Source organism: Pararge aegeria, chromosome 7 (assembly GCF_905163445.1).
Source record: "Pararge aegeria chromosome 7, ilParAegt1.1, whole genome shotgun sequence".
NCBI classification, from domain to species: domain Eukaryota; kingdom Metazoa; phylum Arthropoda; class Insecta; order Lepidoptera; family Nymphalidae; genus Pararge; species Pararge aegeria.
Window position 1 is genome coordinate 7,930,987 of NC_053186.1, and position 16,966 is coordinate 7,947,952.

Sequence of the window (16,966 nt, forward strand, 5' to 3'; positions counted from 1 at the left end):
CACGTTAAATTTTCAACATCATTTTTTCGCGTTGGGGGTTAAATATAACCACTTGGCCTTTTCAAGAATTTTCAAACGTTTTTTTTTATTGAAGCTTACCTTATTTGTACAGATATTGACAAACAAATTCACATGAGGAACTCCGAACATCACCAGCTAACTCAACGCCACCAGAATAGAAGTTTGCAAACTGCACAACGACATTTACATCCGGTGAGTTGGTTTCAAAGTATATTATCATCTCCACAGAGGAAAGTTCTCGACTTTTTTGAATTCTTTTGAGAATTAACGATCTTGAACAATAAAACATAGATTTTGAACTTGTTATTTTCAAACCTCCGAGGTAGATGAATCGCCTTAAAACCAACCTTATAATCTTTTATTTTGTATAGGACAATGAAACCCTCGCGGGCCTCACGATGAATGCAACGATATCCGCGGATGGAGTTTCCCGGGAAGCCTCGCTGACACACAAGTTGGAGACAGCGTTGGGTCCAGTTTGTCCTCTACTGAGGGAGATCATGCTGGACTTTGCGCCGTTCCTCTCTAAAACCTTAGTTGGAAGTCATGGACAGGAATTGTTAATGGAGGGTAAATATCTTCAGATATAATTAACATATAAGGCCCTTGCTAATGAACCAAATACGTGCTAAGAAAGATTTTGAGAACCAATTCTTCGCTCGATGTCATTTTCTTCATACGGACCTAAGATTTTGTATTAATCTATTTATAGCCACAGACTTACATACGCACACAAATCACCGATGAGTACCTTGATCAGACGAAAGCTTTTGACATTTTATATAATTGAAAAAATAAATTAGATATCTAATTCTAATAAACACAAAAAATGTGATGCTCCGAAATGATGATTGTAGCAAACATCATAAATGATCACCATATAGTTTAGCTGGTGACCTTAAATAGTTTTTTTTATAATTTTTGCTCTTTTGGAAACTGCAAGGAACAATATGCACAGGAACACTTAACATACTACACAAATTATTAATTCCAGGACTCCAAACCTTCAAATCGAGCACATCTGTGGTGGAACTAGTCATGCTACTCTGCTCCCAGGAATGGCAAAACTCTCTCCAGAAGCACGCAGGATTGGCTTTTATAGAACTTATCAACGAAGGTCGATTGTTATCACATGCGATGAGAGACCACATAGTGAGGGTGGCTAATGAAGCTGAATTTATATTGAACCGAATGAGGGCCGATGATGTGCTCAAACATGCTGATTTTGAGGTGAGTTTTTCTTTCAAAATAGATATAGAATTCCTTATAGTAGATTAAAAAATTACTTAGTAACGCTTAGTAAACAAATGCAAAATACCGAAAGGTGACATTATCGCTTAAAACTATCTGCTCCAACCAGTTATTAAAAAATCTCTTTAGGGGAAACGTTACATACGTTTCCAATGAGTTTGTGTGTTGCAATGTTATTGCGGTGCCTCGTTCAATGTTAGTTCCTTCTCTGCTCAAGACTCCGGCGGTAGGCCGGCTGAGCTTTGCTTTTGCGCCTATACTCCCAATGTGTTACGTAGGCATACCCACGGGATAGCCATAGTATGCCTGCTAACCAAGAAGCGGCCGTATCGCATAATGTTCAAGTTACGTCGGCGCAGCGTATTCTGGAAGCTAGCTTTCAATCGTGATGCGATACCTTTTTACCACATTTCCTATGGGAATTAATTGTAAGAACTAATCCTCCCTAGGGAGCTCGTCCTACAAATCAGCCGAGTATAGTTAATAAATTTAGTTTTAATGTTATAATTATTATTAATGTAATTCTTAGACTAACTTAACATCTTTTTATTATGCACCATGCTGCGACCCTAAATATAAGTAATGAGTATACAAAGCAGTTGACTCACTATGTACTCAACAAATAACAACACTTTGATCACCAAGCAACTTACTACCGATATCAATATAGCTATTTGATTTCTCTAAATCCCTAATGATATTTAAAAATTTATGTTTATGTTTGTCTCCAGTGTCTTTGTGCAACGACTAATCAAGAGCGTGGCGAAGAGGAGAGAACCTGTGAGCGTTTGATAGCCGCGGCCAGACGACGCGATCAGGCGTCAGCTGCGCGGCTATTGGACAAGTTGCAACACGCCGCTGCGGCTAGAGCTGGGTAACAATTATACTCTATCCCATAATTACTATAAACGTTTTTCTTAGATTCCTTACTCATCTCCCTTTGGCAAAATTTTGCATAGAGGGTTTCCTGCATCCTGTGCAGGAGCGACATAGAAAAATTTTCGTTCGGCAAAATCCGCAGGGTCTTTCGAAAACTTCATCTTTTTCGACAACCGCCTAAACACGAATGAAGTTGCAGACACAAGCTAGTCATGTTCTTATTTTCTTAATGCCCATAAGCTGAATCATGATATTATGACCCTCCCATCAGCATAAGAGTATTGTGGTTACTACCTTTGCTCTTCTAGACACTTAGTCTCATGATGTATTAGTGTCCAGAAGGAAAATGAACAGAATAGGGGTGCTCATCATCAAGGATATTTATATAAAGCAGTAAAATACTTTTTTACTACTATATATCCTTGACTACACATAAACAAAACAGTTATATTAGAAGTTATGGCGAGTAGAGTTAGAGCTTCACTTAATTATCAAAGTTCTTTTTAAACACTGCCACCCGATTTCTTTCAAGAATACGAATGAACCCTATCTACACCTTGTAGATAGATAAGTTAGAAGTTAGATTGAAAATTTAAACATGATATATTTTCTACAAAAACAACCTGCCGCGAAATAATGTCTTATTTTGCCGGAACACCCATCTTTGGTAATCATGCCATTGTATTGGATAGAAGCAGGCGTTACTTTGCGGAAATCCATGATATCGATGATGATCCATGGTCGCTCAATGGCATGATTTTTTAGGAAAATTACGCTTCATTTGCTATAGTCCGCCAAAAGCAGGATAATCTGTATGGTGTAATTATATTCCACACCAAACAAATCATCCGCAAGGTAAATTGCCAAATCTTGCCATTGAGCGATCGGATCGTGCTCAGTTCAACAAAAACAGCTCAACTTTAAACCGTTCTTGCTGAAATCCAGTCAAACAAAGGATACTTTCTATCCACAACTTTTTGTACAGCTGAAACTGATTCTATAATATATATTTTTGTCACACCAGCGTAAGCGAAGGCGAATCAATAGACGGTGGGTTTTGGAAGCTGGATTCTTGGGAGGATGATGCCCGACGGAGAAGGAGACTGGTGCCAGACGCACGCGGGAGAAGGCACGCTGCCCGATCACATCACGCACCACCGCTGCCGCCTACTGACGCCATACTTCAGGTAAAGCAGTGGTACCATCAAGGATATCAACCCATACCGGCCAGTGGGCCGGTATGGGTTGTAGTAGTGGCCTGTAGTGACAGGCCACTACTTTCTACAGTGAACTAAAACACCGTGTGCAAATCTGCATGCTTTTAATTAATAAACAAAAAAGCAAAAAGCAGTAGTATACAGGCTGTTAATTATTCCCTTTTTATCCAAAAAACAGAAATATATAAGCTGTTAATTATGTCCATTTTTATCCCAGAAAAGTGCACGGTTCCCATGGGATGCATCTAAAGAGCAATTCAGTTATTACTTTCCCGTCACATGTATAATATGTCCTGGAACTTGTTAAAAACGCACCAAAAAGGACCAATGGTTAGACAGACATGCCAAAGTGATCCTATAGGGGATATGAGTTTTTAACATAACCTTTTGTTAGTGTACGTTTAACCTAAGTGTTTTATTAAACGGAACCTTTAATAAAACACTTTATTGCACACAAAAAAAAAAACAATATGCAAATATTGGTATGCAAAGTCAATCCATCTCTTCCTCCCTTGGGGAAAGTAGTTTAAGATAGTAAAGGGTAGAGGCGCAATATATAAAATAGACTGGCTATAAATTTATCATTCCTATATAATTATAAATATGAATGAATACTACTATAATAATATATGTTATATCTAATTTATATATAACTATAATGTAAAAATAATGAAAAATACTTTACACACCTTATTTATGGCTATCAGACAAGTAATTTTCTTTAATATTATTACCAGGCAACGGAGGAATTGCACGCTAGAATCGCGCAGGCATCTGGAGGGGCGCAATTGCCCGCACCACCCGCCGCTGAGTTACTTGACGACGCTGAACTATTACTTGATGAACGGGACGCGGAACAGGATCTTACTGGTAAGTACCAAGACCATCAGTAGTATGGTTAAACGACCTTCACTACGGCTAGCATAGGCAAGGGACAAAAAAAAACTCTCAACTTTTTTCAATGACAATGTGTAAAATTTAATTGTCCACCTGCCATAGCAAGGCAACCGGGAAATGATTACGCGTATATTATTTCCACCCGTGCGCAGAGTGCCAGAGCTAGTCCGGAGAAGAACTATCGCCAAGCTTATTGCGGCCGCTAAGAAGCATTGTTGCAATGCTGTGTTCCGTTCTGAAGGGAGTGGTTGCTGCTGTTATTACAAGCACGTGAGGCTTAACTCCGACGCCTCAGGTTGATGGGTGGAGTGTGGCATGTTGCAGGATGTGTGTCTTTCATGCCCTGATTTTTCATACGCAACACCTTGTTGCTCTGTTTATACAATGGTTTTCTTGGCCGCTTACCATCAGGTGGATCACTTGCGTGGTCTGTCAATTATAACTAGAGAAAAATTAAAAAAAATTGTCTCTTCCATGAAATAATCTGTAATATGAAAAAATTAAAATAATAAGTCGTATTAAATAGAAGTTTGCATTATAAGTGATGATATATTTATTATTTTTGTTATAAATTAAATTTCTTTTTAAATTTAAGTTTAGTACTACGTGCTCTTGTATTTTTAGCTGTCTTTTTTGTTATTTTAGTGCATGACTGTCTGTTGTCTCTAATAAATAAAATAAAAATATAAACAAATAGGAACATTGTGTCAAACAGTGTGATATTTATTAGACTAATGAGTCCAAAGATTTTTTTGAGAGCCACAGAACCAACTGCTTATTGTAGTGAATTGTCCAGGTCCAGTGAACATCAGCACTCGCGCGAAACTTGTGGCTCCCGGCTTAGTGGCCCCGGGGACACTGTCGCTGACGTCCACGGAGCTGTACTTTGAAGTGGATGAGGAAGACTCCGAGTATAAGAAGATAGACCCAGAGGTATGTGATAGCTTTAATTTTTTTTTTGTTCTATAACGAATTAGCCCTTAAATGCAACTGCTGCAGGGCAACCACGGGCAGGAGATACAAATTATATCCCCCGATTCTATCCCCTAATCCCAAAGGGATATAATTAATGTGTTCATTGTACGCCAGTGCTCTGAGAGTTGATAACGATGTGGGAGAAGATAATTTTTTATCCTTTCATCAGCATGCTTTGCTGTGGTACGGCGGTGTATTTTTACGACAATGCTTTACGGAAGCCATCAACCGCGACTCTAAATCTTGTAACTAATTGTAGGTTATTCGTTAGTAGATAGCTATTAAATTAGTCGGCACACATATTTAAATCTTAACCTAAGAGAAGCGGAGATTTGTTCTCCTGTAAATGGCGTGTCATAAAATATAAATAACAAGTCGTAAAAATTGTTAATGCTTTTCTAATATGAAATTTAAACTGGTAAGATTATTCCGTTCCTGATAAATGGCGTCGCAAGTCGTAAAATTGTTAGTTTTTTCACCATTCACATAAAACAAATAATCGCAATTCAACCCAAACACAGATCTCCAAACCTGTGTAAGCAGCTAATAACGACTTGAGCATAGTTAATAAGCCCCATACATTAATATAACAACACATTAAAGAAAATCGTATAATAAATTTTCTTTTTATCGCTTTATAAATAAATGTTTTTTTCCCCAAGAGGTTTTGTTTAAAAAATAAAACAGACTCATATGACAAAGGCGAATTCAAATAAGGTGTGACGTTAGATCTTTGTAAGATTATTTATTTAAGGTCTGTGTTTGTTCAAGTAGTAGTAAAATGAAAATTATGTCGTTCACGCCGTGATCCAAATGATATAATACTTTGGAAAATTATACAAGCAATATCTACTTTATAACCTGAGACATTAACTTTAAATTTGATTGTTCGTGCTTGTGATTTAGTGACGTTTGTAAAGGGAGCAGAGTATGATATCGATAGCGTGTATAGGCGTGTAATATAGGCGGGTAACCGAATATGAGGCACTTTTAACTGCTCGAACAATGAAGCCCCGCGGCGAGGTGGCCCGCGAGGCGCCATGATAGTGATGTGCTTTTTAATTTTTATTAATTTGTGCACGAATAAAAGTAGCACAGTCATTTACGAATAGGTATTATATATTTATTTCCTTTTTTCTTACAATGCTCAAATAAGTAACGCGTAATCTAAGCAGATACATCAACCGACCACCGATAATTGTCACCTAAGAGTTGCCGTAACTTTTTTTTCTACATCCATCGCCTAAGTCATTAAGCATTCGATTTAGGCAATGCTTATGTTTAGTGAAAATTGGTATAAACGTGACAGTGAGTCACTGACGCTTGCTCAGTACTGAAACATCACTCAAAATAAAGCAATTTATATGGTTTTGCTTTCTTCCAATTTTGTTATTTATTTTATTTATCAAATATGGGCTTTCTCTGTAATAAAGATTATTGTTTTAGTGTGCATCCTCTAGGTGGACACTTTAAGATCCCTAAAAGCACCAGTGTATCATTCTCGGAGCACTTTGGCCTTTTTTACCCATATTCCGCTCAGCTAAACCGATCTTAAAGAAACTTTAGCTTGCAAGCTGCAGAGTTCTATGATATTTTAAAATATCCCAAATTAGTGTTCTATTGTAACTTGTCGTACATTTCTCAATTTCTCTTGTCCCTTCTTAGAATGATCCTTCGTAGAAGGGTGGGTGCCCGTAGTCCACCACGCGGACCAAGTTGGATTTGCAAACTTACCACGCCTTTGAGAACATTAACTCTCAGGCATGCAGGTTTCCTCACCATGTTGTCCGCCACTGTAACGGCGACATTTTAATTGCTTATACTAAAAAACGCACTTTAGAAAATTTTGGTGTGCTGGAAATCGAACTCGGCCTCTCGAACAGGTGGCCGAAGATTTAACCAGTAGGCTTTCACCTAAAGGTAATATTCAAAAGGAGAATAGGCACAAATCGGTATTAAGCGATCTTCCTTATTTGTACTGCGCCAATTAAATCACGTGTTACTATCGATATCGATGTTAGGTGTTAGCGTTTAGAAGCACATGCCTTTCAGCCAGCGGTGTGTGGCTCGAGAGCTCAGTGCGGGGCAGCGGGACAATGGCGTCCCGCCGCGCTCGCGAGCGGGACGAGCCGGACAAGTTGTAATGTACAAGCACGAGGGATTGTTCCTAGAACCACGGGTAAAAGGGTTTCAGATTACTAACTGCAGGATTAAAATATGTATATAATGAGTAAGCAATGAACTCGCAAAGTTGTCTGCCTGTCGGTTTTCTTCAAGATATATTTCGAACACTGCTGAAGGAGTTATATACCTAGGTTTATGAACTTTTCCCTTAAGGGAAAGTTTAACATACCACAACTTAGCGCTTGGTTGCTGTCCCAATTGATTGTAAGGGATGATACAGCTATAGTTAGAGTTCGCATTTATAGACAATACATTGAGTTGATTTTTAGATATTCCAAACGAAAAAGATAAAGATAAAGAAAACGACCACTGGATCTGTTACATTATCACGCCTAAACCACGAAAGATTTATATAAAATAGAGATAGTTGCATGCCGTGAAAGGGAAATGGGATATTTTAGAGCTCGGAAAATCAAATGATTCCCGCGCGAGAGAGGAAGTAAAAACTTATAAGAAAAGGCAAAATTTACATTAAAATTTGAATTAAATTTAAAGGAACTGTCCGAGCGCCATGTTGTGAGTGACTGAATATTTAGCAATCTTTCAGACATTCAATCTAGGGGGAAAAAAATATTAGATAGTATCATTCGACCAACTGTTTCAAAACAACAAATAATTTAGAAAATTTACAAGTGAAACCACTGTACATCACATGGATTTCATAGCCTCTTTGATGCAAGACTATAAAAAAGTCACCGGGTATATTTTCATCAATTTTATAAAAGTTCCTTAACGTTTTTAGACCAGTTCCGGGTTTGGAGTCCGCATGTGGTCCGAAGAACTATGGCATCATAAGTTTAGTGATGTTACGATTAGTGTAGCTAAAGGCAATATTTGCTTAGCTGTCTCGATATAATGAATTCGTCGCTGGCCGCTGTGAATTATGGATCGCGTCAAGTTATGAGGGGTAGCGGGTATCTTGATTAATTTTGCTCTGTGTCCATTCCGTACTAATATGAAATATTTTACTTTGTGTATCTTGGTACACTGTTGCTCTGTGTACATTTTGTAAACGGTTTATTTTATATTGTTATAGTAAAATGAATACCCGGCTTAGGTAGTTGTCCTCAACCTAGTAACTTTAGTTTCAAGTTAAACCATGCTATTATTACAATTACCTAAAAATAATTGAAACAAATTTGTTTTGTAAAATCTGATTTAGGTATATGCTAGGACTTTCTTGGAAATATCATTGAGATATTAGGTACTGAGTGGTCCTATATAATGGTGATAATAAGTACAACTTGCGATGTCGCGAAACGAGACCCATGGTACCACTGGTGGGTGTAAGTGTGTAATAGAATTCATGTTTCCTGGTACACCCAATGTATTATAGTTGGATATCTAAAATGGAAGTATGTGGTACGTGTTCATAGAAAATTCTTTCTCTAAGATATTTTTAGTATAGTCTGTGTTAGGTCAATATGATTGGTAAATCCCATAATAATTGCCCGCCATCCTGTTATGCGCTGGACCACAAGGTTATTATCCAACTGTTTCCGAGGTATTATTTACTGCGACTAATTCAAACGACTTCAGAGATTGTAAATTGAATTCCTAATGGGGCATTTTATTTGTTTATGCTAATACACGGTTTTAATTAACCGTAGCGTGTATTGCTGTATGGGTGTACGGGTGTACGGGTTACGGGAGTGAGACAAAAACTATTGGAATTCGGACTATGTGCATCATAAAAACGATCTGATTTATTCGACCGTGTGTCATTATTGAAATGTGGATAAATTAATAATAGTTTTCTTGTTAGCTTTATGGGTATCTCGATTTGTGATGTGTTTTATTTTAAATTTAGAGATACGTATTTGTACGATAACCCTTAAATAAGTTATAAATATATAAATTAGCAGACAGTCCGGTTTAGACCAATTTATCCTCCGAGTTTTCATTCTAACGGATTTCCGATAGGGAGCCTAAATTGTTGTAAGCGATAAGGCTGCCTTTGCCACCACAATGTTAACAAAATAAATATTAATATGTATACCTATATATATATATATATATTATTATTTTGTTAACCTTGTTTTCTTTTTATATGTGTAATTAAAGTCTTTCCATTCCATTCTATTAAGCCTATGATCTGACTGACTCGTTATTAAGATTTGAGTATTTACCTAATTTCTTACGGTTTACGGTAATGGCGGGGTGGTGAGGAATCTCCGGAAGAGTTTCTGTTGCCAACCCCGTTACTTCGTCATCAACAGTCTAACTAAGTCTGGCTAAAGGCCTCCTTTCTCATAGGATATAAGGAAAACAGCTTCGCCTCACCATGCTTCACCAATGCGGTTTGGCGGTTCTAACGATTATTATCACATGTCAGAGATAATAACCAGAACCGATGGCTTATCATACTCGCCGAGGACTTGAGTAGCTCTTATTTCCTCACTGGCTGGTATTGACAGTTTTTGTAAGATAAACTAATCACCATTTATTAGCCTGACGCGGGAATCGAACCTGAAATCTCGTGGTTAAACACGCTAAACACTACACCAATGAGGTAGCTAGCCCAATAACTAACGGCTCTGAACATGATATAAAATGGGTGGACCCCCCTAGGCGTATAGACAGCTATAACAGAGTCACAGGAAGCAGCTGGATATAAGCGGCACAATACCGTACCTGTTAAAATATTATATAATATAAAGTAATCTCTACAGCAGACCTTTGTCCAGCAGTGGACTTCTATCGATTAAGACGAAGACGATCTATAGCTGTTTTGCGAAGTGATGACCAAAAGAGATATATACAATTATAGCTAATGCTGTTATGTTCCTAATTGAAGGTAACTTGAAGTGTTTGGGCCACTGCGTGTAACGATCACTGCAACGTCAGCAGTTCACGCAATCGTGAGACAGCGTGTGTTATTTGATAAAAAACTTGAAAGCTCTTCTAGCGAAGATATTTATGCACAAAAAAGATAATCATAACCTCTTCTGCTAATAGAACCCAATAATTGGATGAGCCCAAAAACTTCTTCGTTTCTTCTTAGTGATAACAGGAGTGCTAATTAATATCTTTCCCAATCCATGCCGATATTTAGTACAAAATATGTTTGTACGGTGGACGAACGTGAAGGTAATGGTCACTCGAACTATTAACGCAAGATGTATAGCCGCACAAAACCGCATCGCAAAAATTCGTCTCGCAGTTTCCTGCTTTGCGAAATCTAGCGTGATTCTAGCCGATTTGCAGTTTCTCTTAAGTAAAGGATAACATGGCCATAAGTTTCCAACAGTTCGAGTAAAAGAGTTGCTCTGCTAGTCATTTTTTTTTAATTTTAGCAAGTTTGCTTAGTAGTTACTACATAAAAAATATATATTATGTATTCCAGTCACTTGAATGGAATATAACTTTTTATTCCAATGCAATTGAAGTATCTTGTGAACATCACTAATGTAATTACAAACATCTACTATAGACAAGTTACATAAACAGAGTTGAACTACAAGTAAGCCTATCATAGATCAGTGTTGTCCGTTCGGGACATTCCCACGTCATCGATGACGCCGGCCGCATGTCATAAATAAACACATTACGTCACTCTGACAGCTCCCGGAATACCTGACACGTGTCATCGTACTACAAGATTTATTATATTCCATCTCCAAAGGAACTTAAACACTAAACTTTAGATCGTTAGGTTCTTATTTGTATCGGTGGTTTGTGACGGAAATTTTCGACGTGTTTTTTTACATTCTGTGTGCACGGCATACGGTGCCTACCTGTCGTTTCTGCATTATATTTAATGTTTGATTTCGAAATACGATAACGTTTGTACACTTATGTGAGACTAAAGAGCTTATGGATACGCTAAACGAAACTTGCTTTTGTTTTGTTCAAATATTCGTTTTAAAAAAGAACTAAAATGATGATGATGATGACTATTAAGTACTTCTTAGTATCTCTTTACAACTCAGGGCTCAATAACAGCTAAAAAAGGTGGTTTTGTATAATAAGCTTGTCAGTAATATAACTAATTTATTAGCTAAGTTCAATCAAATTTATTCCTACTTCGGATAATGTTTTAAAACAGTCAAAACTGAAGTTAGCAATAATCCGTAAGATTAGAATAAAGAAGCATCCAAAAATATTATGTTTATCCTAATATTGCTATCTCGGTTCGACGAATGATGGCATTTCTCTTACTAGCGTTTCGAATATTGTGTTTTCGCTTTAATGAATCATGGCATCCCTTTCAGTTGGTCAGCCCTTGAAGCGATGTGATATAATTGTTTTAATAGCTGTGTAAAACCCGTTGCTACCCTCCGGATTCTAGGTTTAACACAGTTGCTACGCTTGGGAAATATCCCGGCGCCAAAAACGTAAGACATTGCATTATCCAATTTTGAACAATCTACTATCACAGTTTGTCCGTTATTTGTAGGAATTTGCTTAAATAAGGGAGTTTTGATATTTTTCCTTAGGATCTTATCCATACAATTCCTACATTGGTTAACGAGCCTTCCGTCCGTCAGTGCGACTCCTGCGAGCGGTGTGCCTTGCACGCAGGAATTTAGGCGCCAGATGTGCCGTGAACGATAAGAACCTCCCGCGGAGTGTCTATCCGAGCCTTATCGGATCTATTGATAATGTTTGTTTCCCATCACTGTAGCCTGCACTAAGATAAGATGATCGTTATTTTTCGAGTTATTTTTTTGCAAAATATATTAAGCGGGCTCTTTAAATAAAGCCTTTTGATAGCCTTTAATGAAATCTAAAAGTAATTTGGCAAAGGCAGGTAATGGTAGGGTAATTTGGTAAATTCAGAAAAGGCAGGTCCACCAGCCAAGTCAAGTTTACGAATGATCTACAAAAAATATTTATTAAATTATTGTATGTGTTGTGTGTGAATTTATGATGTGTCCTTAAGGCTTTCTTAAGATTAATTTAGCTTTTGAATTATCGAAAGTAACTGAGTTCGACTTAACGCGCGCTCTAAGCCCAGAACCAACTTTTTAAATCCGGCTTTGATACTGAAAACTACTTGACATAAAAACCCAATAGGTTTTGAACAAATTATGCGGGCAGGTCTACGCTGCATAAATAGCATAATTTATTATTTATTGTATTTGTCTGCATTAGTCGCTGTACGCATATATTACCCGTGCCTAATTACCAGGACTGCATACCGCTCTGGGAGATATCCAAATATGTTAAGCATCCGGGCGAAACCCCCGGGGCGCCATATAAGCTTTTGGGATCTGTTCTCATTATACCATATTAATTTCACGGAACTTTTATCGGTATACTTTACTCTTTTGGTTGGTACAGTAAATCATCTATTTTATCTCACTGCCGTGTAATTATCATGTAATGTACGAATCAAAAGTGCCACCTATGGACCTTCTTGAATAAAGATATTTTTGACTTTGACTTTATTTTATTTTTTTCTCTACATTGCAATTTGCAAAATAGATAAATTTGCAAGTTTCAATGGGATACTTTATTTTTGAATAAATGTTATTATTCGTAAATTTGACGGCCGATTGGCGCAGTGGGCAGCGACTCTGCTTTCTGAGATCAAGGCTGTGAGTTTGAGTCCCACAACTGGACAATGTTTGTGTGATGAACATGAAAGTTTTTCAGTGTTTTTCATTATCTATATATTATTAGTGTTTATGTATATTATACATAAAATTATTCATCAGTTATCTCAGTACCCATAACACGAGTTAGGCTTACTTTGGTACTAGACGGCGATGTGTGTATTGTTGTAGTTTATTTATTTATTTATTCGTTCTGTGGTTTTTGTAGGCTTCGGTTTGTGGAATATGTTTACCGAACCGCTGCATAGTACAGTCACTAAAACAGGCATACAATACATGTTCCTAAACCCGAATCACCCTTGCCCAGTGCAAGGCCAGTTCTTCTTTGTTTACTGCTATGTTCAAAAGTTTGCCGATATTTAAAACGTCTATTCACAATGGGAACCCACCGTAGTGAAGCGCTAACGGGAGGGCGGAACCGCGGAATGTTGCCTAATTGAAAGGTACAAAAAGAAAAGAAAAAAAATGGGAAAAAATGCAGATTTGTCGTTCACGTGTATTTGATTAGAGGAAGTAGTTGGGAGCGATCGGCCGCCCGGAAGGGTGCCTTTAATCAACCATCTTTATTTTTGGTAAATTGAATGATAGATGGGACTTTTGGGAAGGAAACGGTTTGGAGTCCCGCTGATAAGATACGTATCTTCGATCAGCTTTAGTTTGTTTTCAATACTAAATCAAAACATACCTATTATGATACACTGAAATATTATGTGGCAACTCATTATATTCTAGAGGCTAGAATTCGTAGATACTCAACAAGGAGTGAATAATTCCAAGCCGATGGCCCATATGATTATAAGTGGAAAAGCTTCGACTGAAAACAAAGCAACACTTCGCGAAACTTACAACGAAAACGTCTTAATGCGAGTGCCTCCTGATGCCCATCCACCTGAGGTGTAGTTGGTAGATCTCATGTGCCTGTAATTACACCGGCAACCATGCCCTGAAAACTGGAATGCTGTTTGGCGGCAGAAATAATCTTGGGCTTCTCCAGACGAACTCTGTCACAAAAGGCTCTACTTCTACTAATTACGGTTTCGAGTAAAAAGCAAAAATTCTCTCTTCTAAATATCTTTTTTTTTTCACATCTTCGTACACGCTGTATGTATCGCATCTTATGTTAGTCATAAATAAATCTGTGATATCGAGTTAAGTTAGCCAACCCGTACTGGAGCAGCATTGTGGGTCGTAAAGCTGTAAAGCTCAGTAAATGCAGTAGAAAGGACCTTGTTCTCTATAGAGAGGAATCTATTGCCTGCCTTATTTTATTATACTTTTAGAACAATACTATACAGTACAAATAGAACATATTTAAAGAACATTTTATATCACTATGCTATAATTACCAGGAAAACATGAATGCATAAGGAGAGTTATGTTTGTTAAAAACGTAGATGTCGTGCTCAAGAGTTATAAAAAGGCTATAATGGCTTTTGTTCGGGCTTATAAAACTTTATACACTCGCGTGCTAATATTGTGGTTGGCACTATGACACAATACCCCAGTTTAAAACTCGTTTCAATATGGTGTCCTTAAAAATCTACTCATTAAGAATAAAAATAAACTCATAAAAATGTGCTATGTAAGAGTTGTGCGAAACGAGAGCAATATAATCAGCTGCGATTTCCGACAGAGATGTGCGTAACGTTGGATTGGATGGGTATAAAACTAACTTATTACCTACCATCTTCTATACCTATTACTGTCCCACTGCTTTCTTGCAGAAATAAATACCTAGCTAGATTTTATCTTGACTGGGGTTCAACCCACGTACCTCGGGATTCCAAGTCAGACAAGCTAACTACTAGATTGAAGAGATGGTAGGATATTAAATAACATAAAGAATGAACCCTTAAAAATTCACGATCTTTTCTTACTCGCGATAGTGATACATGTATACAAGCGATAGGCGCCAGTATCGATGCATGTGGAATATGAAAAATAAAATAACAATGGTCGATAAAAAAAAAACAGACGTGCAATATTAAAATAAAGTCATCTTCGTACGTGAGGCGAAAGTCGAAACCATCGGGTCATCAGTCGAATTAATGTTTACTTTCTTGGAAATCATATCGGTAATATGGGAAACCGTTTATGGATTCTCCTTCACTTGCATACCAGTGTGTACGTTTGAAAAGTCATTGTTTTGAATATAACTGTATTAGTACCTACCTTTTGTATTTTTTTAATTTGGATTCTGTTTTACTTTTATATATCTTAAAATAATGAAGTTATTTTGTATTTAAAATTATCATATTCACTTTTGTATTTAAGAATACCACCGCTTACGTTGTCTCGTTTTACTTTGATAGAAAGTTGAACGAGGATCATGATTGTGAAGTAAGTTCATTAGAATAACAAATAAGGTTTCAGTGAAACAACAATATATAAGTTATGTAAGATTAAATTGTTTTAACCTAAACTGGTTCAAATTGAACGAGAATTACACTAAGGATGCCTTAAGACGAGATAACCTTGCTGCCAATGTGCCAACACCCGTTACATAAGTACAATCAAATATGCCAAGCCCGTAGAATTACTAGGCGATCATAGCTTAGCAGGTACCGTTCGGAGAGCAATTTACTCGGTGGAAACAAATTTGCGAAGCGCGTGCTCGCCTAGGGGATCGTACGGGTGGGCTGTACGTCTACTGCGCTAAAGACCTCTTGTCGACCCGTGACAGCATGTTGTGATTGAATCTAGATTATTTTGTAGACGGTTTTTTTCCCAAATACCGCAAGTTTCCTCATATAATTTTTTGGTTGCAAAAGTTACTTGAAACATGTTGGATATAATGTCTTCAACAAATCAAAAGGCTCATATTTTCGTAAAATATGCATAAATGCAATGCAAAACGTTTTGTATTTTTTAATTTTTTTTTATCTTTGAAGCGGTGATAGAGCATTAGGTAGGAGCTCGACTTCGACTTTCGGGGGGCAGAGTTCGAATCCCAGCATGTTCTTCATAACCTCTAACTTTTCTGAGTTATGTGCGTTTTAAGTAATTAAAATATTACTTGCTTCGACGGCGAAGGAAAACATCGTGAGAAAACCTTCATGCCTGGGAGTTCTTCTTAATGTTCTAAAAGGTGTGTGGAGTCCACCAATCCGCACTGGGCCAGCGTGGTGGTATTTACCCCTTATCATTGTGGGAGGAGACCTGTGTTCGTGTTCTGTAGTGGGCCGGTAATGGGTTGACGCGATGATGATGATGATGATTATCTTTAACTCTTGTTTTTTGTTTACATAACCAGGTCATTGATCCTCATAATTACATGTTTGGAAAGCCAATACCAATTAAGTAGATACATACCAGTAGTAGCTTCTGTATTGGTTACGAGCACAAAATCAATCACACCCTAATTAGGCACGTCTATCTATTTGATGTTCAAAGTATAAGCGCTTTTAATTGTTTGTCAAAGACTAAAGTAAAATCGACAGAACACCCAGTCATAATGCAGTGATTGATTTTTGCTACATTTAGGATGTAATAGTTTATAATTGTGTTTTAAATAATTTATATATCAAGCCAGTTTGAATTGGATTGGAGATAATGAAACTTGTAAGTTCCTTTTAGTGTGGTGCATCACAAAGCCGACTGACAAGCCACTGAGATTTAGAAGCAGAAAATTACGTCCTTGTATAATGTAGGTGAGCGCGAACTAAAGTATACCTCATATTCATTTTCATTTCATTTATTCAGAATATTGGTAAGGGTACAGAATTGACACAATAAACATAATAATTAAATCGGTTACCATTTCCTTCCAGATATTGGAAACCATGTCTGCATTTAATGAAAATAAATAAAAGTAGCGTATGCGCAGACGCATAACGTTGCATCACTTTATCATTTAGGATGGTTCCGTAACCAGTGTCTCCAGACACATCTCTCTGTCTATATTTTTGTTTATTCTATGTCTAACGTACTGTCTGTCCGTCTACATGCAGTTATCCTGCATTCTTTGTATCTCATTACTCA

At 37.3% G+C, this 16,966-nt stretch overlaps 1 protein-coding gene across 5 annotated transcripts in view; it reads left to right on the forward strand.

Moving 5' to 3' along the window:
* The window catches only part of LOC120624859 (neurobeachin), a 619,299-nt gene that overhangs the window by 389,831 nt on the left and 212,502 nt on the right, over nt 1–16,966 (forward strand). For all 5 annotated transcript variants that reach the window (XM_039891595.1, XM_039891597.1, XM_039891596.1 and 2 more), the window contains 7 exons: nt 113–213; nt 393–591; nt 1,016–1,251; nt 2,004–2,146; nt 3,176–3,338; nt 4,106–4,238; nt 5,062–5,198. In XM_039891595.1, the coding sequence (XP_039747529.1) occupies nt 113–213; nt 393–591; nt 1,016–1,251; nt 2,004–2,146; nt 3,176–3,338; nt 4,106–4,238; nt 5,062–5,198 (1,112 nt within the window). The remainder of the gene's footprint in view (nt 1–112; nt 214–392; nt 592–1,015; nt 1,252–2,003; nt 2,147–3,175; nt 3,339–4,105; nt 4,239–5,061; nt 5,199–16,966) is intronic.